The sequence below is a fragment of the Lipotes vexillifer genome, unplaced genomic scaffold (assembly GCF_000442215.2).
Source record: "Lipotes vexillifer unplaced genomic scaffold, Lipotes_vexillifer_v1.1 scaffold903, whole genome shotgun sequence".
In the NCBI taxonomy this organism is placed as follows: domain Eukaryota; kingdom Metazoa; phylum Chordata; class Mammalia; order Artiodactyla; family Lipotidae; genus Lipotes; species Lipotes vexillifer.
Genome location: NW_006791919.1, coordinates 2019951 through 2047852, shown reverse-complemented (window position 1 = coordinate 2047852; position 27902 = coordinate 2019951). Strand labels below are relative to the sequence as shown.

Sequence of the window (27902 nt, the reverse complement as noted above, 5' to 3'; positions counted from 1 at the left end):
TTTGCAATACGCGGGCCTCTCACTGTCGTGGCCCCGCCCGCTGCCGGACGCGCAAGCTCAGCGGCCACGGCTCACGGGCCCAGCCGCTCCACGGCACGTGGGATCCTCCCGGACCGGGGCACGAACCCGCATCCCCCGCACCGGCAGGCAGACCCCCAACCACTGCGCCACCAGGGAGGCCCCCATTAGGAGATTTTGAACCAAAAAAGTCTAACTATATGCTGGCTTTGGTAATGTCACTGCATCTGTGATAACACAGTCTGTCTGCCCTGTCAGATCTCCCTTATTGGAAACACAAGGGCAGGGCTGAGGTGGAGATGGCATTATTCTGCTCCAGGAATCTTGACTATTCAGGTCCCTAGAAGGTGGGCTCAGAGATGTCTGAATTTATAGCACTACTTGAGCTATGCTGTTCTAATTACAGATTAATAAGGTTGTTTAATATATAGTTAGGTAAATTGTCTTTATGAAGAGAGCACCACTGAATTTTAAAAAGGCACTCGGAGACAGTCCTTTATTTTATAAATGCAGTTTTAAAATTTGATCAATGACAGATATCCAACACCAGCACTTGGATCTCTTGACACCTGCCCAGACCTGTGCTGCTCCTACTATATGAAGCTAATGGCCATTTGCCATTCTTTGCTCTGCTGCCTTTGTCCTGAACTTTAGAAACTTGACAGTTTCGGATGAGGGCTACCTGTCTTTCCGGAAATTACAGAGTGCTGTTTGTTTCCACAGGGGCTGCTGCGACCTTCCGAGGAATTGGCATGGCCTGCCTGGTGATCCTCCTGTTCTTTGCCCTGATCCAGTGGCTGGCAGTGCCAGATGAGGAAGAAGGTAAGCATGTTCATTGTTCTTTAAAGGTTCTAAAGGTTGAAGCCGTGGGGAGTTCTACACATACCCCTCAGAAACCCAGAGGTGGAATCAGAGTGTACCACAGACCTGCATGGCTAGATTTTCTCGGGGCTGTATCAGTGAACTCATGTGCACCATTGCTGGAGAGAAGCCACTTGCTATGTTGAAAAGAATACTGGTTGTTTTAGGCAGCTTGCTTTTGTTTTGTTTTACAGTACAAGGTACTGGGGAAAGTACTGGTTTTAAATTTCTCTGGTATTCTAAAGAGATTTAAATTTTAAATCATATATAGAATTATACAGTAATTTTACTATTAGGGATAGGAAGTGGTATTAATCTCTGTGCTTTTACCTTCATTTGATAAAAATGTCTAAACCTTAAATTTGAAGTTTTCCCTTAATTAGGCAGGGCCTTCTTAAAAGTATTAATTATACAGAAAGAAGGTTATATCCAATATAATGTGTTGATGAGAACAAGCTTTCAACTTTTGGGGGGAATCAACTTTTTTTTTTTTCAATGAAGAACGCCAACCATTAAAACAAATATTCTTTCTCAGCTCTTGGGTCCTGGAACAGGGCTCATCTTCTATGGTGTCCTGTCCTTTGAGGAGCATTTGCCTCAAGTACCCGAAGTGCTTCTGTTAAGAGAAAAACTAACTTGTTACAGAAACCCCAGAGACAGATTTTAATTCCAACAAGTTACTCAGAAAGAAAGACCAGTACTGACTTTTCTTATTCTTGTTCTTTTATAATCCTAACTAGATCATATCTCTTATGCAGCTTAGTCCATGCCTTCAGTAAAAGGCCAATAAAGGCAGCTACTGTGTGATTTTTCCTATTTTGATGCTTATCTTTAAAATCTCAATCCTGTAAGTGGGCCTAAGGCAACATTCACTATAACCTATGCCCCACAGATGTTATATACGTTAACTGAACCAATACATTTCATAAATAAATATAAGTTAATGTCTCTTAAGCCCTGTAAGGAGACCCTGGAAGGTAAACATCACATTCATTTGCTCAGTACTTGTGCCAAGTAGAGAAGCCGCCCTTGGTACACGGCAACTTATCAACATTCCCAAGCATACTAGAACGGGCTTGTCGAGGTTGTCCATTTGTTCAGTTTTTATTATTTATTTATACATACATACATACATACATACATACATCTGTTTAAATATGTAAAAACTCTGAGAAACGATTTAAACATGGCTTTCTCTCCAGACAAGACGATGCTGGCAGAAAGGATTCCTGTTCCTTCTAGTCCTGTTCCCATAGCAACCATCGACTTGGTCCAGCAACAGACAGAAGATGTTCTGCCACGCGTTGAGCCCAGACTTCCACCTAAGAAAACCAAGCACCAGGAAGAACAGGAGGATGTGAACAAGCCAGCCTGGGGTGTCAGCTCCTCTCCCTGGGTGACCTTTGTTTACGCACTCTACCAAATTAAAGAGATGATGCAGCTAACAAGAGACAACCGTGCTTCTGAGATACAGCCTTTACAGGTAAAAAGTTCCTCTGCTGCCTTGCCTTAAGCAGGCTCAGTTGTTTCAGTTATTCAGTTATTCATTCAACAAGATTTATGGGAGGTCTGGTGGGGGAAATAGACATGCAGACAAATAATTTCAGCGCTTTGTGACAAGCGTATTATAAAGGTGTATACAAGGTTCCATAGAGGGAAAATTCTGCCTTATGCGGTTCAGGAAGGCCTCACAGAGAAGACACAGTACCTCTTGAAAGAAAGAAAATAAATCCATTCTGATTTTATGTATTTCTTTGAAATGTCTGTTTCGGTGGACATTCGTTACAGTATGGATATATGGTTCTTGCCTTGGTGAATTATATATTAATCTCTGTAATTTAAAAATTCTAATGGGGACATTCTATATAATAGGACCTCAATAAATATCTGATAAATTAAGTAATACTCTGAGCCACTAAATGGGTCTGACAGGACACCTAACTCAGTGGAAATGTGGTTTTGCTAGCGGGCTCACCTGAAAGATAAAAAGTGTGGTTTTTCTTGTCCCTAGAGGTGTGGTCTCTCCTGAGTAGCGTCGAATCGCATGGATAAAAACACTGTAGGTAATTGTAACTGAAGCTATATAATACTTTTGGAAAATGTTTAAGCATAACTTCTATGAACAGTTTGGCCAAAGTAATGAGTCTACTTCCCCTGTGTTTTTATTAATCACTCCCTTTCACTTGATGAATCATGTCAGCTCTATATCTAGAGTAAATTCAGAGGACACAGGAGGAAAAAAATAAAGGGGAAAGACTTTAAGAGTAGTTTGAGTAATTTCCTTAATTTGAACTACCTCAATTAAATTTATCACAATTTTGTAAACTGACATGTAATATTTCTCTAATTTAAACCAAATCTGATTCTTCGCTGATAACCATAATGCATTCTAGTCCATGTATGATCCTATTGGTTTATCAAGATAATAAACTCACACAAATCCTCTGCTCACAAGTCAAGGAAGATATCAGCATAGGAGGAGCATAGAAAGGATGTGAAGCAAGGAGGTGATGCAGGAGGAAAGATGAGTTCTGCCTGAATGGCAGTGTTTTCATTACTTTAGATACTCACCCTTGTTTTCACAGAAGCCTATTAGGCTTAAGTATCATTAACATTTTTTATGATATATTAAGATTAATACAAACTGGCTAGTATGGCTTAGCTACTCTTATGAGGAAGTCATTATACTAATATATTTTCTTTTACAGTTTAGAATTACAGAAATAAAACTTTTTTTTTTCTTTTTTGGTGCTCAGCTCTTTGAAGTGATGGGTACTAATTCAGAGGAAAATCCATTAAAAAAGAAATGTTTCCTGATTTTTACAAATCAACTTTTAGTGTGTACTTTAAAATCCCAACTATACATCAGGACTCAATTTCAGGACCTTCTTTTCCTGGCCCTGTCTCTGAGGCTGAGGATGCCTTCCTCACTTCCTGTGGGACAAGGTGCTTTCCAGCCTTAAATTCTCTGGTCTTAGCAAGTGGACTGAGTTCCCGTTCCATGCTGCTTGCCCAGTGACTTGCCACAGTGGCTGGTGGGGGCCCAGTAAATATGTGCTGATGTAAATTGTTCTCCTAGGAGTAACAGCCATGTTGGTAGTAACGTTCCTTTATCCACAAGATACGTCTGCTTATAGTGTCTGTGTTTTTCATGCGGCTTGGACAGTTGCACGTAGGAAAGGAGACGAAAGGTAAGACATTCTATCCTTATTCCTCTGTTACTTGTTTCCTGAAGTGGTTACTTCAGGATGATCTCCCCATGTTTCTTTTATCTTACTTGAAAGCATATAAAAAGTTTGCTAGCATTGACCATGGGGTACCTCCTATTTTTTCCTTCCAGGGGACCAGTGAGGATCGGGAAACTTCTCCAACTGGTGGAGCCCGGCCTGGACCATGTGAGGCTCCCTCTGACCCATCGAGAAGCCAGCCGTCCCCTCAAGCAGCAGCATCTCAGACGCAGAGCAGCCCCACTCACCCCAGTGTAGACCCGCGCAGGGAGGAGACTGAGGACGAGCAGGCTCAGCCTGCCTCTGGGGGACACTGAGGGGTCCTGCTCATCTCACACCCTGCATGGAACTGGGCTCCTCTGCCAGCACAGAGGGAGCACCTCGAGGAGCACAGCACCACATACGCTGCTGAATACCTGAACTCATCAACGCAGAAGTACACAAACACACACACACGCTCACACATGTAGAAGCTACAGTACATATTGGCAGAAATAGGTCAACTTCTGTAGTCCCACTGGAGTCACAGAAGGAAAATGGATTTCAGTGAGGACTTTCAGTTCTTGGATGGGTAGGTTAAGGACTACAAGACTTCTCTGCCAGGGCAGTAAGAGTTGAAACCAGCAGTTACACTAAATGAGTGGAGGGAAAGAAAGTGTTTCAAGGTGAATGCTGATATAATTTCCCTCTTCTGATTATTTCTCCTAATTATTTGGTTCTTAATGCAAACTGGGAAGAAACAGAATACATTTATAATTTTGTTTCTCTTAAAGAGAACAATTAAAAAAATTTTAAGACGTATTTTAAAAGTAACCAGATAAAAGTTAGTGGCATCTATGCTTTTGTTTAAAAAAAAAAAAAAAGGAAAAAGTTTCATCAGAAACTTGGCATATCTCTAGCAAATATATTTTTATATGGGTATGGTGTATAATGAAAATAGTCAATTCTCTGAGTGGCAAAAGCTGTTACTGACTACTGCAAGCTAAGCTGAGCTTTAAAATGCCTTTTGTTTTAAATGGGCTTTAAGACCAGAGGAGGGAGTATTTGAAATAAACCAACCAACTTAGTATCCTGTGGCTTGATAGACAAGGGTTTACTAAATATATTGATACTGTAAATAGCCTCTATCACTATTTACAACTTTATAGTGATTTGGGCTCTAATTAGCTGATGGACTAAAACAAACACACAAAATCACTGAATTCCTAAGGGTTTCTTTAATTAAGCAGTACTACTTACAAATAACAGTATAAGATTTAAGTGCCTAGGGAAGGGATACAATTTTTAAAAATTACATACTGGTTCAGTTTTTTTGTTTTGTTTTTGGTGAGGGGAAAAGGTGGTGAATAGGAAACCAGGAATGGAAAAGAAAGAAAGAAGAAGTAAGTACACTTTCCAATGACTAAAGAAAAAAAATCTCAGTATATTCTTTCCCACGAAGACATAGTCAGACACTGGACAGTTCAGATACGGGCATGCTACTGTAAATATTACAGCTACAGTCGACAATGGCCGGGTGACTCATGCGTAAAGCTTGCTGCTAAAAATGAAAGCTGAGGTTATAGGAAGCCTTGGGGGAGGGCTGTGGACAAGGGAACATTGCCTTAGCTGAAGGAAGGTCAATTATACAGTGTGTACAATACTGTGGATGAGTACAGGAGAGAGGAAAGAAAAGAAGAGAGTTAAAAATGAGCAACTCACCTTACTGTCTGACTCTGATTAGGCAGGACCAATTATAAAGTGAGGACTTCTCCACGATACAGTACTTCTGCCCACAACTGCATCTGGAAGAAGAAAGTCTACACTCGGATATCTAGCTTCACCACAGAACACAGCTTAAAAACAATAACGGGAAGAAATAGAATTAAGCAAATAGTTATTTTTGCACTTGAACTGAAATGTACTGTACTGTAAACTATCATGACTCATTTTAAGTGACCTTTAAAAATCAGATGTATTTATTATGCTTATGTAATTATAGAAATAAAGAAATGGGTGACAGGCTGAACCTCACCTATGAATGTACAGTATGTGGATTTGTGAAACTGACTGTAGGAAGTCAAAAAACTTCTACTGTGTCTTGTGTTTACAGTTCTGATTTATTCCTCTGAAAAGCCTGCTGTTTTGGAAATGCACAGTTGACATGTTGAAATAAAAATAAATACCATTTTTAAGTATTTCTTAAATGATAACGATGTGACCAAACAAATAAAAGTCCTTCACTCTGCAATGAATGAGATCAAACTCTACAGGCCTTTGTTATCAGACGTTTACTGTGAGAGGTGATTAAACAGTGCAGTAATTTCCAGCCTTTGAGAGCAGACACCTTCATGGGTTTGTGGACTTTGTGACTTCCTCCTGTCCTCAAAGTGCCATTTAAAAAAAAAAAGTGAATTCAAATTAAATTTTGATTTGGAGAATTTTCTAATCCCTTTTGAGATCCCCTGGAAATACCCAGGGAGGTCACAAAGCCCAGGTTGGTAATCACGACCTTAATGACTTGTTTCATATGCTTTTCCCCATAACTGTAGAAAAAGTGAATTACGCAAAGTGCTGAGCTCATGTGGATCCAAAGAGGTTAGTTACTGATTATTAAACTATTACTCAAGGCCTTAAGTAGAATAATAGATGACAATAACACATATACCTCCACCAGCCAATAAACCTCATGAAAACCCTAAGGAATTCACAGGAAGAATATCGCTGCCTTACTGGCTTATTAATCTTGTCACGGGCCACACGAAGCGGACAGTCGGCTAAGTGCTCCCCTCTGATTTGCCGTTCCTCCAAGACTGCTGGGTGTGGAGGCTACTGATGGTGCTGAGACCATTATTTAAGTGGTATTCCTTGCAGCCAATCTGGAGATAAGCAATGATTCCAGGAAACAGGGAGCCACACCCACTGTTACTGGGTGCTTGGTGTGTGCTGATGACATTATCGTTTTGTCCTAACAACAACACACTGTAATACATATCACTATCCCCTCTTTAAATATGAAGATTTTGGAGCTGAACTTGGCTTACGTTATGGGAACAAGGTCACAGTGCCAGGATTCAAACTCAGACCTGCCTGATGCCCCAGTGCAGGTCCACCCAGGACCTTCTCCAACCCCAGGAGGTGGGGAGGCCACCCTCTGCTTCTGCTGTGGTAGAACAAGCCTGAAAGCAGCCCTGGCCATTCTGAACCCTTACCTTGTGTGTCTGATACTCACCCTGTGTGGTTGCAGTTCCATTTAGGATCGCTAGCTATTCCCAGATACACAGAAATCCAGCGCCTTCAAACTCCTGCTGCTCTGTTAGTCACGAGTGCCACTCTGGAGATAACTCGGAAGGTCTGGCAACCCTGCAGAGAAAACTTGGAGGTTGCAGGGACTCTGAAGACCAGTGCCACGGGAGCTGGGAAGGGCCAGCAGACACACCCACTGCTCAGTATCCTGAGGCAACAGCTTCATAAAGCAGCACCGTCAGGTGTGGTAGCCATTAGCCACAGGTGGCTATTAAGTGCTTACAGTGTGGCTAGTGCATCTGAGGAATTAGATTTCTCACGTTATTTATTTTTTAAACTAATTAATTTTTGGCTGCGCTGGGTCTTCGTTGCTGTGTGCCGGCTTTCTCTAGTTGTGGTGAGTGGGGACTACTTTTCGTTGCGGTGCACGGGCTTCTTGTTGCGGTGGCTTCTCTTGTTGCAGAGCATGGGCTTTAGGCATGCGGGCTCAGTAGTTGTGGCTCGTGGGCTCAGTAGTTGTGGTTCACGGGCTCTAGAGCACAGGCTCAGAGTAGTTCTGGTGCACGGGCTTAGTTGCTCTGCAGCATGTGGGATCTTCCCGGACAAGGGCTCGAACCCGTGTCCCCTACACTGGCAGGTGGATTCTTAACCACTGCACCAACAGGGAAGTCTCTCATGTTATTTAAATTTAAACAGCCATCTGTGGCTCGTGGCTACCATACAAGACAGTGCAGGAACAGAGGAAGAAAATTACCTTTGGGAGATCTCTGGGTCTTAGTTTTCTCATCTTCATTGTGAAAGGCTGCACCCTAAAATTAACATTATTCTGTGAAGATGAGGGCAAGCTGTGACAGAGCTGACTGTAGGCAAATAAAAGATGATTTTCCCTTCAGAAATTTTTCTCTCCTTGGGTGCAGTGGGACAAGACAAAGCTACTTTTGAAGCCCCAAACCACTCCTGTGTCATTTCAGCAAAGCTCTAAGAATTCCTGGCTCAAAAATTCCAAACCATCAGGCAGATGGGAGAAAGGTCAGTGCCTGCATGGGAACAGAATAAAGGGGTGAGAGAAAGGGGGAGTGGGTTCTCAAATCACTAAGTAATTTACCTTATGAGAGGACAAACTGTGGTTTAAGATGAGACTAACTGGAAACTTGGTGATGTCTAGAATGGGGAAGAAATGAGCCAGTCCAGGTGGGCACCTTACTCTCACTCAACTCCCATCTGCTTCGGACGGCTAATACAGGACCACTTGCCCCACTGTGGCTCCAGGGAGGTCCCAGTTTTTAGATGGCAACCCAAGGACCTTACAGTGCTGGGGTTAGGATTGCCGGCTCTGGAGCCCCATTGTCTGGATTTGAGTCTTAGTTCTGCCAGTGAGAACTCACATTAAGTAACCTCTCTGGGTCTCACGGCCCTCCTCTGTAAAATTAAGATGATTACAGTATCTGCCTTACAGGTTCTTTTGATGGTTAAAGGACATACCCGACACACAGTAAACACTCCATAAACGTTGCCATTATTTTTGTGTGACAAATAGCCCATGGCAAGGAGAGTGTTGTTTTATTTCCCCATCCAGGCCCTAGCTCTTAGTACTTTGTTAACATTAATCTATAACCATATTGCATGCTCCCAAACTACAGTACTATGTTAAACGTTTACCTATACCTAATAAGCTGTCTAGTAAGACATTCAGTTCCAACATGCGTTGTAAACATTAAGTGGTTGGAGATATGAATTAGTTAAGGGACAAAATTAATCAAAACATAAGTTGAAGAGAAGGGAAGAAAATGACAAGTAATGGTATATGGCAACAAATTGGACAACCCAGAAGAAATGGACAAATTTCTAGAAATATTCAGCCTGCCAAGACTGAGTCAAGAAGAAACAAACAATTTGAACAGACCAATCACTAGAAGTGAAATAAAATCTGTAATGATAAAAACTCCCTGCAAATAAAAGTCCAGGACCAGGCGGCTTCACGGGGGAATTCTACCAAGCATATAAAGAAGAACTTATACCTATCCTTCTCAAACTATTCCAAAAAATTGAAGAGAAGGGAACACTCCCAAATTCATTCTACAAGGCCACCATTACCCTGACACCAAGACCAGACAAAGACACTACAAAAAAAGAAAATCAGAAGCCAATATCTCTGATGAATACAGATGCAAAAATCCTAAGCAGAATATTAGCAAACTTCAGTGGAACAGGATAGAAAGCCCAGAGATAAACCCATGCACATATGGTCACCTTATCTTTGATAAAGGAGGCAAGAATATACAGTGAAGAAAAGACAGCCTCTTCAATAAGTGGTGCTGGGAAAACTGGACAGCTACATGTAAAAGAATGAAATTAGAACACTCCCTAACACCATACACAAAAATAAACTCAAAATGGATTAAAGACCTAAATGTAAGGGCAGACACTATCAAACTCTTAGAGGAAAACATAGGCAGAACACTCTATGATATAAATCACAGCAAGATCCTTTTTGACCCACCTCCGAGAGAAATGGAAATAAAAACAAAAATAAACAAATGGGACCTAATGAAACTTCAAAGCTTTTGCACAGCAAAGGAAACCATAAACAAGACCAAAAGACAATGCTCAGAATGGGAGAAAATATTTGCAAACGAAGCAACTGACAAAGGATTAATCTCCAAAATTTACAAGCAGCTCATGCAGCTCAATATCAAAAAAAACAAACAACCCAGTCCAAAACTGCACAGAAGACCTAAATAGAGATTTCTCCAAAGAAGATACACAGATTGCCAACAAACACATGAAAGAATGCTCAACATCATTAATCATTAAAGAAATGCAACTCAAAACTACAATGAGGTATCATCTCACACTGGTCAGAATGGCCATCATCAAAAAATCTACAAACAATACATGCTGGAGAGGGTGTGGAGAAAAGGAACCCTCTTGCACTGTTAGTGGGAATGTAAATTGAAATAGCCACTATGGAGAACAGTATGGAGGTTCCTTAAAAAACTACAAATAGAACTACCATATGACCCAGCAATCCCACTACTGGGCATATACCCTGAGAAAACCATAATTCAAAAAGAGTCATGTACCAAAATGTTCATTGCAGCTCTATTTACAATAGCCAGGACATGGAAGCAACCTAAGTGTCCATCAACAGATGAATGGATAAAGAAGATGTGGCACATATATACAGAGGAATATTACTCAGCCATAAAAAGGAACGAAACTGAGTTATTTGTAGTGAGGTGGATGGACCTAGAGACTGTCATACAGAGTGAAGTCAGTCAGAAAGAGAAAAACAAATACCATATGCTAACACATATATATGGAATCTAAAAAAAAAGAAAAAAATTGGTCATGAAGAACCTAGGGGCAAGACAGGAATAAAGATGCAGACCTACTAGAGAATGAACTTGAGGATATGGGGAGGGGGAAGGGTAAGCTGGGACAAAGTGAGAGAGTGGCATGGGCACATGTACACTACCAAACGTAAAACAGATAGCTAGTGGGAAGCAGCCGCATAGCACAGGGAGATCAGCTCAGTTCTTGACCACATAGAGGGGTGGGACAGGGAGGGTGGGAGGGAGGGAGATGCAAGAGGGAAGAGATATGGGGAAATATGTATATGTATAACTGATTCACTTTGTTATAAAGCAGAAACTAACACACCATTATAAAGCAATTATACTCCAATAAAGATGTTAAAAAAAAAAAGAATATTAGCAAACTGAATCCAACAGTGCATTAAAAGGATCATATAGCATGATCAAGTTGAATTTATTCCTGTGTCACAAGGATGGTTCAACACACACAAATCAATCAACGTGATACACCACATTAACAAAAGGAAAGACAAAAACCACATGATCATCTCAATACATGCACAAAAAGCATTTGACAAAATTCAACATCCATTCATGATAAAACTCTCATCAGAACAACAAAATGGACACAACAGCAAGAACAAGCAGACACACCAATGTTCCATGCAAATCAAGGGATTACTGAATCTCACGGGGAGAAGGGAGAAAGAACTAAATGGTAGATTTTCACACTCAGGATTCAGTAAAGGATCTTCTGTTTGCTGAGGGGAAAAAAAAAACCCAAAACCAAAACTCTCATCAAAGTGGATAGAGAAGGGAACATATCTCAACATAATAAAGGCCATTTACTACAAACCCACAGCCAACACAATACCCAATGGTGAAAAGCTGAAAGCTTCCTACTAAATTCAGGAACAAGACAAGGATGTGTACTCTCATAGTATTGGAAGTCCCAGACACAGCAATCAGACAAGAAAAATAAAAGGTATCCAAATTAGAAGAGGTGAAACTGTAATATTTGCCCATGACATGATATTCTATACAGGGAACCCTAGAGTCTCCACCCCAAAACTATTAAAACTAATAAATGAATTCAGCAAGGTTGCAGGATACAAGATTAATATACACAAAATGCAAAATATTTCTATACACTAATAATGAAATATCAGAAAAAGTGAGAAAACAATCCCATTTAAAATCACATCAAAAAGAATAAAATATCTAGGAATAAACTTAACCAAGGAAGTGAAAGACCTATATGCTGAAAACTATAAAATACTGATGAAGAAAAATGAAGATTCAAAGAAATGGAAAGATATCCCATGCTTTTAGATTGGAAGAATCATTATTACTAAAATGGCCATACTACCCAAAGCAATCTACCGACTTAATGCAATCCCTATCAAAACACCAGGACATTTTCCACAGAACTAGAACAAATAATCCAAAAATTTATATGGAACCACCAAAGACCCCAAATTGCCAAAGCAATCCCGAGAACAAAGAACAATGCTGGAGGTGTAACCCTCCCAGACTTCAGACTATACTACAAAGCTACAGTAATCAAAACAGCATGGTATTGGCACAAAAACAAACACGTAGATCAACAGAAGAACCCAGAAATAAACCCACACACCTATGGTCAATTAATCTGTGACAAAGGAGGCAAGAATATACAGTAGAGAAAAGACAGTCTCTCCAACAAATAGTGCTGGGAAAGCTGGACAGCCACATGTAAAACAATTATATTAGAACACTGCCTCACACCATATACAAAAATAAACTCAAAATGGCTAAGACACCTAAATGTAAGACATGAAACCATAAAACTCCTAGAAAAGAACACAGGTGAAACACTCTTTGTCATAAATCATAGTAATATTTTCTTGGATCAGTCTCCCAAGGCAAAAAAAATAAAAGCAAAAGTAAACTAACAGGACCTGATCAAACTTAGAAGTTTTTGCACAGCAAAGAAACCATCAACAAAATGAAAAGACAACCTATGGGGGAAAGAAAAATGGAATGGGAGAAAATATTTGCAAATGATGTGACCAACAAGGGGTTAATATCCAAAATATACAGAAAACAGCTGGCTCCTGGGTCAGATAAAAATACCTGTCTCCAAAGCTTCTGCACAGCAAAGGAAACCATAAACAAGACCAAAAGACAAGCCTCAGAATGGGAGAAAATATTTGCAAATGAAGCAACTGACAAAGGATTAATCTCTAAAATTTACAGGCAGCTTATGCAGCTCAATAACAAAAAAATAACCCCAATCCAAAAATGGGCAGAAGACCTAAATAGACATTTCTCCAAAGAAGATATACAGACTGCCAACAAACACATGAAAGAATGCTCAACATCATTAATCATTAGAGAAATGCAAATCAAAACTACAATGAGATATCATCTCACACCAGTCAGAATGGCCATCATCAAAAAATCTAGAAACAATAAATGCTGGAGAGGGTGTGGAGAAAAGGAACCCTCTTGCACTGTTAGTGGGAATGTAAATTGAAATAGCCACTATGGAGAACAGTATGGAGGTTCCTTAAAAAACTACAAATAGAACTACCATATGACCCAGCAATCCCACGACTAGGTATATACCCTGAGAAAACCATAATTCAAAAAGAGTCATGTACCAAAATGTTCATTGCAGCTCTATTTACAATAGCCCAGAGATGGAAACAACCTAAGTGCCCATCGTCAGATGAATGGATAAAGATGTGGCACATATATACAATGGAATATTACCCAGCCATAAAAAGAAACGAAATTGAGCTACTTGTAATGAGGTGGATAGACCTAGAGTCTGTCATACAGAGTGAAGTAAGTCTGAAAGAGAAGGACAAATACCGTCTGCTAACACATATATATGAAATTTTTTAAGAAAAAAAAATGTTATGAAGAACCTAGGGGTAAAACAGGAATAAAGACAGAGACCTACTGGAGAACAGACTTGAGGATATGGGGAGGGGGAAGGGTGAGGTGTGTTAGGGCGAGAGAGAGACATGGACATATATATACTAACAAACGTAAGGTAGATAGCCAGTGGGAAGCAGCCGCATGGCACAGGGAAACCGGCTCGGTTCTTTGTGGCTGTCTGGAGGGGTGGGATAGGGAGGGTGGGAGGGAGGGAGACAAAGAGGGAAGAGATATGGGAACATATGTATATGTATAACTGATTCACTCTGTTATAAAGCAGAAACTAACACACCATTGTAAAGCAATTATACCCCAATAAAGATGTTAAAAAAAAAAAAACAAACCTGTCTCACTGTGGGGGAATCTTCAAAATTCCACATCTATTATGTTATCTATGCATAGGATCCTTCTTTCAGTTGGACAAAAGAAAAAGGTGATTTAAATATTGTACTTCTCTAACTCTGGGGAATAATCACATACAGAATAATATAAGATCCTTTTTCTTTTCTTGACATCATTCTGGAGGTCTTAATTCTTCCACATGTTTTGATGTCAGCTATTCCAAATCTCTTAATATCTAAAATCTCATAAATTTCTAGATTTAAAAAGTCATAAATTCAAGTATTGTCCTAAATGTCAGATGGACACTCCCCTGTAATTCAGCTCTAAGTATTATTGGCAAACTATACAACTAACTGACAAAGCATTTTTTGTGCTATGTAAAATGTGTTTTAAAACCTTCAAAAAATAGGGACTTCCCTGGTGGTCCACTGGTTAAGAATCTGCCTTCCAACGCAGGGGACGCGGGTTCGATCCTTGGTCGCGGAACTAAGATCCCACATGACATGAGGCAACTAAGCCTGCGTGCCACAACTACTGAGCATGTGCGCCACAACTAGAGAGAAGCCGGCGTGCTGCAATGAAAGATCCCGCGTGCCACAAGTAAGACCCAACGTGGCCAAAAATAATATTTTTTAAAAACCTTTGAAAAATACATTGAATATGACTGTTTAAGCATGGCGAGCTACACTACATCTCACTCATATGTTTTGGGGTCAAACAGTCCAACTTGCTAACAACAGCGAGCTTCTGTGAGGCACCTCGTGGGTGCACCAACACAACAAAGGTTCTGTTGTGCTCCACAACTGCACACCTAGGGTGGCATGAGGCACAGAACCAACTGTCAACAACCTGTGAAGGGTATAACCATTTTATTGAATGGTCATTTAAATTGTTTAAAGGCCTTTAAATAAATGAAGAAAAAGAGGAGAGAGGGAGTAGGGTGGTGGGGAGAGAGAGACAGACGGATAGACAGGGGAAGGGAAGAAGGGAAGCAGAGAAAAAAGATCTCTTAGAGGAGCTGACATACATACTGCTTGATGGGGACTAGACCTATGATCAGCACTATAACAAACCCCAATTCAAATAAGCACAACAGAAATACGCCCAATGTATCGCAAGCAATGCTTTTAATTATTTAGCTTCTCACAGTACTCACATAACAGAAACTGACAAATCCATGGTTTCCTCTAAAAGTAAAAATGAAAAACAATATCCCCAAAGCCTCTTGTTGCTCTTTTTCTCTTCCTTTAGCTATTTTTATTGCAATAAAAATCACAATAAAAAATAGCTACACCTAGCTTGTTGGCCCACCAGGAGCTGCTTTCTTCTACTGTCGGCACCTGTTCACCCTGGCGCAGGTGAGGCCCAGTGGCTGTCTTGGCTGGGATGTCCCCTGGGAACTCCAGCAGACTGCACACGTTATGCACACACACATTATGTAGTACACACACCGCCTCTTGGTGAGCACAACCACAAACATCTGATATGTTTATAATACAGCATCAATAAATAGAATTATAAAACAATAAAAATCAGATTAAACGGTAACAAAAACGCTATTATAACTGTTTACACTCATAAAAGTCATCACCTTCATAAATCTGAATGGAAGATACTTTGATTTTTTATATCAAGGTCTATGTAAAAGCACAGATTAAATTTAGTGTTATTTCACAAAAATAGCAAAGCTCCCGATATTAAAAGGTGTCTGGCAAAAATAGAGACCCGTAAAACACTGACACACTGCTTCAAAGAGGAAATATCATTTGGAAATAAAGCTAAAGAATTCCAAACAGGCAGCCACACTCTTATTCAAGAATTTAGAAAAACGCTATACTAAATTTGGTTCCGGAAAGCAGTGCCCAAATGATCTGTGTGTCCCTCCTCCATAACCCTTCTAGAAAAGGGAGATTCCTCATTCTTTATGCTGCTACTCTTTATGGCCCCACCACAGCAAAAGAGCCTGCGTTTGATTCTTAAAATGAAGTTAGCAACATCTTAACCCTTGTATTGTTTTGCCATGTTCAGATCTTTTCCCAGACCTATGTTTTGGCCTCTGTTCCTCAGGGTCAAAGCTCATGGTTAGTCCCTCATTTCACTCTGGAGTCTAAAATCATGAAGCACAAGAAGAAAAATGATTTGTTCTCTATAAGAAAGATCACAAATCGGTTTTGTAAGAAATTGTTACAAACACGTATAACTAAAAAATTTTTTAAAATAGGCCAGTCGAGGGGCTTCCCTGGTGGTGCAGTGGTTAAGAATCCGCCTGCCAATGTAGGGGACACGAGTTCGAGCCCTGATCCGGGAAGATCCCACGTGCCACAGAGCAACTAAGCCCGTGTGCCACAACTACTGAGCCTGTGCTCTAGAGCCTGCGAGCCTAGCGCCCGTGCTCTGCAACAAGAGAAGCCACTGCAATGAGAAGCCCGTGCACTGCAACGAAGAGTAGCCCCCGCTCACCGCAACTAGAGAAAGCCCCCGTGTGGCAATGAAAGACCCAATGCAGCCAAAAAAAAAAAAAAACCAAAATTGTTGTAGAAATTCAGGTGTGAACACTATTGAGACCTGAATTTAGGGAGTAAAAAAAAAATAAAATAGGCCAGTCGACTTGAGGTTAAATGCCTTCAATTTCAACATACAAAAAAATGTAAAAAGTAATTCTAAATTCTAATCTTTATATATATCTATAAAAGTCTTATCAAAACTTTAAAATATAACCATAGGAAATGTTTCTCTTTATCACAGTTATCAAACAGTTAGTTGGCTATTATTAAAAAATAAAAAATAAGTCATGAATATTGTGAGACCCAAGGCTGTGGCGAGATGGCGCCTCATTTCTAAAGATCTCTTCTTCTACCTGAGTCATTGGAAACAGTAGGGCTGGAGTTCTAGTCCCAGGGCTGCCTCTAAAAAGCCCTGTGGTCTTGGACAAGTTATTTAACCTTCCGAAACCTCCATTCCTCCACCATCAGCATTTTCCAAACATGTGTTCCAAGAAATATTAATCTCATGAAAAAGGGTTCTGTTGTCAAATTAAGTTGGAGAATGCTGCACACAATTTCTCCTCTTTAGGAGGTTCACAGTGTGCATTAGCATTATTAAAGGCTCTGAGAAGTCCTGCAGTACGTTTGTTTAATCATGCATCCATCTTAGTTGACCTCAGGATTCCTTTACCTACTAACACTTATTAGCATCCTGTGGACTACACTTTGGAAAATACTGGTCCATTGTACCTCAGGTCTCTTCCAGCACTTACATTGATAACACGCAGGAAGAGCAATGCAGAGTCTTTTGACACAGGTTCTGGGGATTAAGAGAGGATTTAATGCCCTGCAGTTGACAAGGCACCTATTCAAATTAATTGGCCCCTTGAAGATCAACATGATCCCTTTGTTCCTAATGAGAGTCTTCATTCAAGGACAGTGGTAATGACTGTCACAGAATCTTGGTGGCCACCTACAGTACAATACACAGAACTGTCCAAGAAGGATCAGTTATCTTCAATACAGTTTAGTTTTCCTTTCCAGTGTGACTTGATTTTTCTCCATAGTGAATGCTTTTGCCACTGTTCCCCGGTACAGTTCTGCCCACCTTTAATAGGATCCCTGCCCTTCCCCACTTCCTTGTCCAGAATGAAGTCAGTGTGCAGGCAGACCGTCAGGAGTCCTCAGGTTAAAGAGCTGCTCTTCCAAGAAGGCACCCGCAAGGCCATATTGTTCTTCATGCAGCCTAATTTCTTCAGGCGACAAGTGGCTTCCTCCAAGAACAAAGTCTGCAAACCTAGTATTTGTTTTAAATAAAGTTAATGTTATCACAGAGAGGTTTATTTGGAAGATAACATGTTCCCTGGCTACTTATCCCCTTTAATTAAATTTGACTTTGCATCGATAGAGGATGGCATTTGCACAGTGGGTGTAAAAACAGGAATGGCTTATGTGATCCTTCTCTAGACGTTCAGGGAAAGGATCGAGAAGTAGGTAGACTTAGGAGCAGCGAATGCTGCCAAATATACCCACTCCTGCTTTCTAATTCCTTCTTTCTCTCTTTCTTTAATTAATAAATAATTAAACGTATTATTTATTCATTATTTTACTGTCAAGACTTTCCCCCTTCAATCTTTAATTTGAGGTTACTGTTGTTTGGATAAAGCTAGGAAGAAGGGAAAGCAGTAGGGAAAAGATGCTGGGGCAGAGATGTCTTTCTTGGTGATCTTTACAAATGACTTTTCGTCCCCCGTAGGAAGAGAAGCAGGTGACACATCCCATTCCGTCTCCCTTCTCCTGTGAGTTATCTTTATGGCCTTCCCTATGAAACACATATGGTCAACATTTATTCTGACACTGGCACTTACACAGGGCGAGGCAGAGCACTGAAGCAAAAGCGACTCTGACAGCTTCCATGTCATTTGCTATCCAGGGAAGTTGTCTGTTTCTAGCCTGAAGTATCTGATCCAAACCATCATGTTATTTTCATGGTAACCCCAACCCAAGCTGTGTTGCGGGCAGTGGAGCGGGGCTTACGTTTTAGGCGCCCGGAGCCTGGAGACGGCCAGCCAGGACGGGAAGCCGGGGCTGCAGCAGGCCTGGCGCAGGTCCTCCAGGGCGCGGGCCGTCGCAGCATCGGCTTGTTCCCTGTACTCATCTTCAGTAAGAAACTTAACCACTGGCTTTTCTGATGTAAACCGTTTCTTCATTTTCCTAAAACAGGCGGCATTTGGTTGCTAGATTCCTGGCCATATTTGGTTGCTCAATTCAACCCTTAAGATTTATAAAAATACATTTCTTCAACAGTAACGGTAATAATTCTTAACTTCCTCTATATCATACTATACTTTATTATTGTTATCATGACGGAGGTTTACAGAACGTGTAGTTTGGGCCTATCAGTACATTTCCCCTCTTCCTTGACCATCTGAAATAATGTCCTACGGCGTTTGAGGATTGACTTCTGATAGAGATGTTGATTGCATTTTTCTTCCTCAGTGATTTCAAATCAGACAGTTAAAAGTCTGGCTTCTTTATGCTTGCCCTGCTGATTTTCTTAGCAGCAAGCCTCTGAGATGTCCTTTTATGGAGACCTAGCAGAATCACTTGCCACTTAGTCTGAACAGAGAAGCCAGGAAGATTTGTGGAATATCGCCTCCACCTAGTGGTGGGGATTCTGACTAACCTTAGAGGAAGTAAACACTGTACAAGGATCGTGTATACACAGTCATTTATAATAATTCTTCCTTTGCTACATGCTGAGGGGCTCACGATTGGAATTTTTTTCCAACCAAAAAAGTCCTAAAGGGAAGAATCTCATAAAAATGGTAATGATGAAAAGGTTTTAACATATATGTTATACTTACCAATGAGTTTAAAAAAATGTTTTTAGGTGGTTTAAAATTTAATTTAACCAGAGATTCCCAAATATAAATGAGCATCAGAATCACCAGGAGGTCTTTTAAACACACATTTTCTTGAGGTTTGGGACCTGAAAAATCTTTAAACTTTTACTGATTGTCTGGTGGTTGATAAGCTGAATTAGGGAACCACTGACATGATTTCCTTCTCCTTTTCTGAATACCTAGACTGTCTCCCTAGAGGAAAACTCCTGGGCTCTGAGGAGAAGCCTGGGACACAGTCCTGGCTTTGAGGTTTACCCACCGTGTGAACTGGGGCAATTCCTTCACAATTCTGAGCCTCACCTTGCTCACATGGAAAAAAATGAAAGCAACAAGGAGGTCACTGTACAGATGAAATACATTATTTTGTGTCAAGTGCTTTAGCACAGTGAGTGGTCTATAATAAGTGTTCAACAAAGATAGTCAAAAGAAGAGCTACCATATATTATTAAAATATATTCAAACAGCTCTTTGCAAACTAGAAAGTACTATACAAATCAAAGTATTTACTCTGGTTTATTATTTAACCTATAAGTTCCTGTTTTATCCCCTAATGTTTCACATAATTATTCACTAGCAAGATGAAAAGCTGAGGAAGTTACAATACATTTTGATCATTACGTTTGTGTTAACAGAACGCATAGCAAATGCATTAAAGGATCACCGTGACAGAACACACTTTGCTCTTGGCAGGGCAGTGGATGTTTAAAGGGAAAGTGGAAGGAATTCTCTCTTGGGATCCTTGGGCCACAAGCCTGGCAAAGGACCAGAGGTCTGAAGGATGTGTAGTGGCCACTGTCCTCCTGGCAGAGGGACCTCTGAGACCCCCAGTCACTGTCTACCTCTGAGACAGGGCAGGGGGAAGCAGTCAGCATCAGTCCCCCGATCCTGCTGCCTTTCAGTCTCCCCAGCATCCTCTGCAGAGGGGCCCTGCCCTGTCGCTGGTGCATTTTAACCCTGTGACGTCACCACACATGCAGTCATCAGATCCAGAAACTACCAGTTACCACAGAGTCTCCTTCCTCACAGCCAAGTTTACCTTGTAAATATTTATTAACTCCCTCTTCCTGCCTTGATCTCACTGCCCTACTCCAGGCCCTCATCACCTCTTGCGTGGATTGCTGTGATGTCTGACGACTGGTCTCCTGCCCCGGAACCTCCCCTTAACCTCCACCCTCTGTGCCAGAGACAGATGGGCCCCTCCTACTGCCTGAGGCATGTTCATGGTCTCTGCTTTGATTTTTGCTTGCTGAACGTATTTTTATTTTCAGATTAGTTGCCAACATTTAAACATTGTCAGAATTTACATTCTAATCCACATTCCCAGCTTCTCTAGAAAACCAGAAGAGCTGGCAAGGCAAGGCCCACATTCCCACATGGCAACAGTCAGCTCAGGCTGAATGGCAATTGACCCCCTTTCAAGGAGGCAATGTTGTAGAATTTCACACAGTCCTCACCACTGCCTTCCCTCTGCTCAGCCTCATTCCTTCAGTACCTTCTGGGCCCCAGGCATTTGATTTCTAACCCTGTCGAGGCAGTAGTCAGAGAGCACTGACGAAGATACGTAACGGTCAGCTGCCTCCGCCGCGTTACAGGATCAGATCAGATTCTCCAGCAGGGCCTGTGATGCCTCCATGACCTGGCTGACACCCACCTCGCTCGCTGGCCCTGTGATGGTACCAAACTGGGCTTTCTCCCCGTCAGGAAGGCCCTTCCTACATTTACTCATCTGGCTGTTTTGATTCATTAAAATTCAGCCCAGTGACGTCCTCCAGGAACTTTCCTGAACTTTTTCTACACACCACAGTTCCTGTGCAGGCCTACTTTAACACTTCAGAGCTACAGAAACGTGCCTACGTGTCAACAAGTACACCTCAAGGGTAGGGACCATCTCCTTCACCTGTGCACCTGACACAAAAACAGGTGCTCAGACTCCATGACTGAGGACATCATAAAGCCGTGACAACAGAAGTTGTCTCATCTTTCTTTCTGTACTTTCCAAAGGCTTAACTGAATTATATAAATCATAACTTTCAATCATTTGTGATTCATTTCTGTTCCCTAACTCTTATCTCATATGCACAATTACCTCTAAAGCACTCCTGGGCCCTAAAAAAGGGAAACGTAGAATGAAAGTAGAAATTATAGGCGACCCCGAGCCCAAGTAATTTTGCCACTGATTTTAGTGAATTCTGGGTGAGTTGTCATTACCTAGTAATTGGTGGTGCACCTCTGAAAGATGAACGACGACTAGCAATGGGGATGGAATCAGATGCTTATTACGTTCTCTAACTGTCCCCCTCTCAGAGGGAAATATCCAGATGAAGTGGAGTTAACTGTGAGATTAACTATGATGTGTCCAAAATATCCCCCCCCCCAAAATAAATAAAACCAGAACTCAAAATGTCAAATTTATGATGAAAAAAAGAAAAAACGATACGCACCATCTCACGTAAGCGAGTGCTCTCAGCGGGTAGTGCAGGAACTTGGACGACAGGGTGAGGAGCATCACTGCATAGGCGAACTGAGGAATGGCCGCGCCAGCGTAGACCAGGAGCAGGGAGAGGAGCTGCAGCGCCCACGCCGAGAGGGTCATGCTCCTCTCCTCCACGAGGGGCCCGTGCTTGTAACAAACAGTAAAGCTGAGACACCCAACTATCAAGACGTAGCCTGTAAAAGCAGAAGAATGTAAAACAACATAACACTGAACTGAAAAGTTATGGGGAAAAAACCAGCAGAGCCATGGCTCAGAGCTAAGAACATATCAGAAAACCTTCATTTTTGTTTTCTTTTTCCAATGAAGTTGAAAAATGCATTTAGGGCTAGTTATTCCTTCCATGTGAGATATTAGGCTGACTTTTGTAATAATTAAGGATGTACAATAATAAATTATTATAATATTAATATGTAAGTATCCCTATTTTCTGGTCCAGAGTCCTAGAGGGCAAATGTTATCACAGTTGCTTTGGTCAGGAATAAGCCTCAGTGTACGTCACAGTCTGCTACAAAAGCTATTCCTAATTTTTATTTTCTAGTCACTAAATGAAAATATAATTTTACAGTGCAGGGATGGGGCTGTCACCCTCGTAATCCAGTGCTCAGTTTCTGTATTACCAAAAGAGGGACAGTGAGATATTCTGTGGTGTCTCCTGTTATGATCCAATGTCACGTGCACATTGCCTCTTACGTATTTCGCCAAGTGAAACAAATTAAATTATACTACAAAGGTATAATCAGAGAAATCCAGAAAGTGGGACATTCTATAGGACAACTTGGTCTCTTCAGCATATCATTGTGATGGGAAAAAAAACACCCCAAAACCTGTTATGGATTCAAAGAGACTTACAGGACACAATAGATGCAAAATGTGATTCTGGACTATATCCTACCTTATACAAAACAAGCATCAAGGATGTTTAGGAAATCTGAACATGGCTTAGATAATAGATGATTTTATGTAACTATTCATTTTTTTAGATTTAATAGTTATTTAACTATAGAGGAAAATGCTCTTGCCTCATAGAGATGCTTAGTGAAGTATTTAAGGAAACACACCATAATAGCAATAATTAACTTTGAAAATACTTTAGTGTAAAAAGAAAAATGGGCTAAAAACATAAAACCTTCAAGTGAAACAAAGAATTGATTGCTTTTGTTCTGGGTGGGTGGACTTACGGGAGAAATTTGGCACTAAGAGGTTAGGAGAAAATTGATTCTCCCATTCTCTATAATTTCCCAAATAAAACACGTTAAAAAGTTGGGTTTTTCTTTTTTGCTTGTTTTTTAAAATAACATCAAACAAGAAGAACAAGTGTCTCTGTTTCTGAAAAGTCAAGTTTTCATTAGTCATTTATATTTAGGACTTCTCACCTTTTATACTGAATAAATTAAGAAAAAGAAATAAAGAGCCACATTTTAGAGAAGTGTTTTCATTACAATTTAGATGTGGTTAGAGCTTAACCACAACTCAAAAGCACATGCAGTCAAACAGGGCAAATGCTTTTTTGCTCTTTTGATCATTAGTATAGAAAACTAAGAAGGATGTCATACAGAAATAGTCTAAAATGAGAACTAGTGAACTGAAATCACCAAGCATGGGAATAAAATAAAATAGTATTTTTAACAGTTCTTCTCCTTAGTTCAAAATGAAAATTTGGATTCTGGAGAGAAACGTATGTCAAAAGAAGGCCCCTGGCTGTACTTCTCAGCTTTACCAATAATAGACCATATTATTTAAAGCTTTACCTACCTAATATATATATTCTGTTTTCACACCACAGCCACTTCAGCTCTTCCATCAGTTGCCACAAAATATAAACTGAAGCAAACCAACAACCAACCATTAGAGCCCAAAACGTGCTATACTGTGTGTGGAAGAAAATAAATGACAGTTTTTGGTTCATTCACTCTCATAAAAATAGAAATAAACAAATAAACCCTCTGTATTCAAAACTTCTATATCAAACTGCACTGAAGTCAACTCAAGATACTCTTCTTGTGTCTTGTTAAAGGTGTGATCCATGCACCAGCAGCTTCGATGTCACCTGGGAGCTTGCTGGGATGCAGACTCTCAGGCCCACTGAGACTCCTGAATCAGAGTCTGCATTTCAACAGGACCCCCAGGTGACTTGCATGTACGTTACAGTTGGAGAAGCACTGTTCTGAAGAATAAATTTATCTCAAAATAATGCTGGTGTTGCAAGCTTTCGTCAGAGTAGCTCCAACATGAGCATCATGAACTAATATATATGTGTCCTCAACTAAATGCGGGGCGTTCTCTTATTGAAGGTGTTTTGGGGGAACTAATAATGATGAAGAAATCCCCAGATGTAGCAATGCTGTTATTCAAGGCCCCAGTGGTTCAGCATCATGACATTCCTCAGCTGAGCCAAGAGAAACCTGCACTGAGCATAGAATAAGCCCCCATCACTCATAAGAAAAACGTATTATCTAGAAAATAAAAGGGTCTCAAAAAAAGTATCGCCAAAACTTAATACTTAAGCCTACACATAGTAATAAATAAAAATGGAATCTCTTGGAAAAGATACAATTTAAGCCAGTTTATACAATGTAGAAATACAGTTTGAATTAGGAACTTTCATAATAAGCATGAATTCATTTTAATCAATTTTTCATGTTTATGAGATCATGGTTTCCATTTTTTTATTCATTTGTACATGGTATACCTACCTTAGGAATGAACTTTTTCACCAGCAACAGGACAAAGACTAATGTCATTAGAATACCTAGCACAGTCCCCGAAGAGTAAAAGAAAACAGGGCTCCTGTCAAGACAAGCAGATAAAAGCCATTTAAATGCCAAGTCGCTCTTTCAGTATTAGAAACATGTTTAACTTGACAGTAGTCATAAAGATTATTAAGAAGAAAAACTCAGATGGCAGCTTTAATTACATCCTATACTCTTAAAAAATGAAATCTCTACTTGAAATTTATGGTAAATAGCTTGCCACTAACTCGAAACAGAATGTCTGAGTTATCTGCTATGTTTAGAATCTGGTCCAATAATAATTATTGGAGCACCTATCACATAGCAGGCACTTGTCTGAGAGCTTAACATGCTCTCACAAGAGTCCTGTGAAACAGCTATCCATGTCTAAATTTTACATGGGAGGAAACTAAGGTGCCAAGAAATTAAAGGCTTTCCCAAGTCAGTACCTGCCAGTTGGAGGATTCAGGCCTGCAGCCCATCTCCTCTGAGTCCAAGCTTTACTCTTCAGGCTATGTAAGCAACATCCAATTTATTAAGACCATGGAGGACATGAAACACACTCTCGTAAGGCATAAGGAAAAACTTGAAAATAAATAATGTCCAGAATAGCAAGTCAAGAAGTAAAATATTATTGGAAAGATATTCCTTTTTCATGAGAGAAGTTATAAGAAAAAAAGTATCAGGATAATATGTTAAATTCAACCTTCTGTATCAGAGCCACAAATCTAGGGCGTGGTGCAAATCTAAGAGAGAGGAAGGCACCCAGCATCAGAAAACCTGAGTATAAATTTCAGCCCTGGCAAGACTACTCATGTAATGACGGATGTCGGTTTTCTCATTTATAAATTCAGAACAATAATCCAGAGCTCACATAGTTGTTAAGAGAATCAAATCAATTAAAATAATGTATAGGGGCTTCCCTGGTGGTACAGTGGTTAAGAATCCGCCTGCCAATGCAGGGCACACAGGTTCGAGCCCTGGTCTGGGAAGATCCCACATGCCACAGAGCAACTAAGCCCGTGCACCACAACTACTGAGCCTGCGCTCTAGAGCCCATGAGCCATAACTACTGAAGCCCGTGTGTCTCAACTACTGAAGCCTGCACGCCTGGAGCCTGTGCTCCGCAACAAGAGAAGCCACCGCAATAAGAGGCCCTAGCACCACAACGAAGAGTAGCCCCCCTAGCTGCAACTAGAGAAGGCCTGCGCATAGCAACAAAAGACCCAACACAGCCAAAAAATAAATTAATTAATTAAAATAAAATAAATCTATTAAGAAAATGTATATTGATACGTAATACAAAGTAATGCATGTGAAAGTACTCTGTAACCAGTACATATCATACTATACAAACAAATGTTACGGGTTTTAAAACTGTTCAAACACTGTCTTCAGACCAATTGTTTGCAAAATCTAAAGCAAGGCCTACAAACTAGTGTGGAAATATTCAGCACAGGGTCAAAAATGTCCTACTTTTTTTGATTCACAAATTTAAGAAAGTACAAATGAATACTTACTGACTCAAGGTCTTTGCATAAAAGAAGAGGAAAATGCCCAACACAAACACAAGGAAGAGTCTGAAATCCACAACTGGAGCAAAAAAGACACAGACACACAACAAACAAAGATTCTGTGTCAATGCAGTGTTAGTGAAAAAAAGTCAATTTACTGAAATGTCACTCCAGAAAAACTGATTCCAGAAATCAAGTATAATAAAAAGAGACTTACTGTTTCGATTCACGCTTACGGTATAGATAAATATCTTCCTGGCAGGCTTCACAGAGAAGCACACAGTCTCCCCATATGGATTGATGGTTATGGTTATATCATTAGACTCCTTTGGTGTCCAAAGGTTATGAATCACACATTTGATAATAGATAGAATGGTTTCTGGATACTGGCAATTATATCTTTCTGTGATAGATACGACACTGAGCAGGCCTGAACTGGTAATTTTCACCTACAAAACAAGAACAAATTCACAAACACAGAAGTTAAAACTTCTTATAAGCTTCTTAAAATCATGAGAAAAGGAGTAAAGCGAGCCCAAGACTGGTTGAGTAAAGAACATTCAGAGGTACTTGGCAACATTCTGATCCCAGGCACAGATCCAGAGATCTATGTTTAGTCAACACACACTGGAGCACAGACACTTTTTAAAGTGGATGTTTCTTCCCCTGAGTTGTGCATGATGGAATTCCCTCTTCCAGCAGGTTACTGTGGCCAAGGGACATGTGAAAATGGATGAGATAGAAAATAATAGGTAGCAAACTATTTGGTTATAAACCTAATGAGAATAGGGTTTATATATCTACCACTTCTACTGTGATTGAGAAAAAAGCATTTCTATCTTACCCATCAGCTGAGCATATGTGATTCAGGCTTCTCTCACCATGCCTGCTGAAGAAGGATCAGAACCCAGCCCCAGGTCTCACAGCAAAGAACCAACTACAATACTAAGCTGACGATGACAGCCCAGGGATCATTAAAGGACAACTCTGCTGCTGCCTTTGTCCCTCTCTATTTCTCTTCTTTGTCCAAGGATACGGCAAGCCTGAAAAGGGGAAAGAGAGCACCAGCTCTGAATCTCAGGCCTCAGGTGAAATCACCCATTATCTGTCTACCAACGCCCCGATTCTCTTGGATTTTAGCTCCTGGCTCTCTGCTGCTCTCTCTCTTCCTGTCATGTCTCCAGGATTAAATATACACAAGATACACATAAAACTCCTTCCAATATCCTGTCCTCTTGGTTCCTTGAACTCCTCCCCTCTTATGTCCCACTCACCTCAGCTAATCATGCCTGCGGCCACACCCCAATCCTGTCAGCCCCACACTGCAGCCCCCAATACAGGCTGCATGAAATGCACCCCACTAGCTGACCACCACCTCCTGTCTTTCCAGCGTGCCCCCTTTAACACCCCGACCCCAGCAAGCATTAACCCCAGCAGGGAGCAAGCACCTTTCCTCTGCTCCTCACCCTTGACATCCTCAGCCCCTTCTTTTCCAGCTAAGTTCCATGATCAATCATTATAAAGCATTCCCTTACATGTACCCTTAACTTGTTTGTACCCCTCGTGCTTTGTCACACTCACTTGCAAAATCCAACCCTCCACCTATTCCACTTTTGCACCTGCACCACCGATCATGCTGGAGAAACTCGCAGTGCTCTCACTTCAAACCCTTGACTGTGAACCTGAAGTAGGACCGGAAGGCTGCCGGCAATCATACCACACACTCCTGTCCAGTGGCTCTTCCGCTGTCTTCAACGATGACCTCACGGCTTCTCCTTCCTCAATACCCCAATGATTTCTCCCTGCCTCACTTCTGGCTGGTGATCCTTCCTACTTCACTGAGAACAGAAGAAATCGG

The 27902-nt window shown here is 40.8% G+C and overlaps 2 protein-coding genes across 2 annotated transcripts in view; one reads left to right on the top strand and one right to left on the bottom strand.

Annotated features, from left to right (window-relative positions):
* MFSD6 (major facilitator superfamily domain containing 6) overlaps positions 1-6280 on the top strand; it is a 52106-nt gene extending 45826 nt beyond the window's left edge. The window contains exons 4-6 of the mRNA XM_007464967.1: positions 742-840; positions 2082-2362; positions 4220-6280. Coding sequence (XP_007465029.1) covers positions 742-840; positions 2082-2362; positions 4220-4423 — 584 coding nt within the window. The 3' untranslated portion in view covers positions 4424-6280. The remainder of the gene's footprint in view (positions 1-741; positions 841-2081; positions 2363-4219) is intronic.
* An 11276-nt stretch (positions 6281-17556) lies between these two features.
* NEMP2 (nuclear envelope integral membrane protein 2) overlaps positions 17557-27902 on the bottom strand; it is a 27974-nt gene continuing 17628 nt past the window's right edge. Inside the window, exons 3-9 of the mRNA XM_007464966.1 lie at positions 26262-26493; positions 26051-26123; positions 24495-24588; positions 23554-23668; positions 21749-21974; positions 18439-18615; positions 17557-17698 (exon numbers count right to left, since the gene is read on the bottom strand). Coding sequence (XP_007465028.1) covers positions 17557-17698; positions 18439-18615; positions 21749-21974; positions 23554-23668; positions 24495-24588; positions 26051-26123; positions 26262-26493 — 1059 coding nt within the window. The remainder of the gene's footprint in view (positions 17699-18438; positions 18616-21748; positions 21975-23553; positions 23669-24494; positions 24589-26050; positions 26124-26261; positions 26494-27902) is intronic.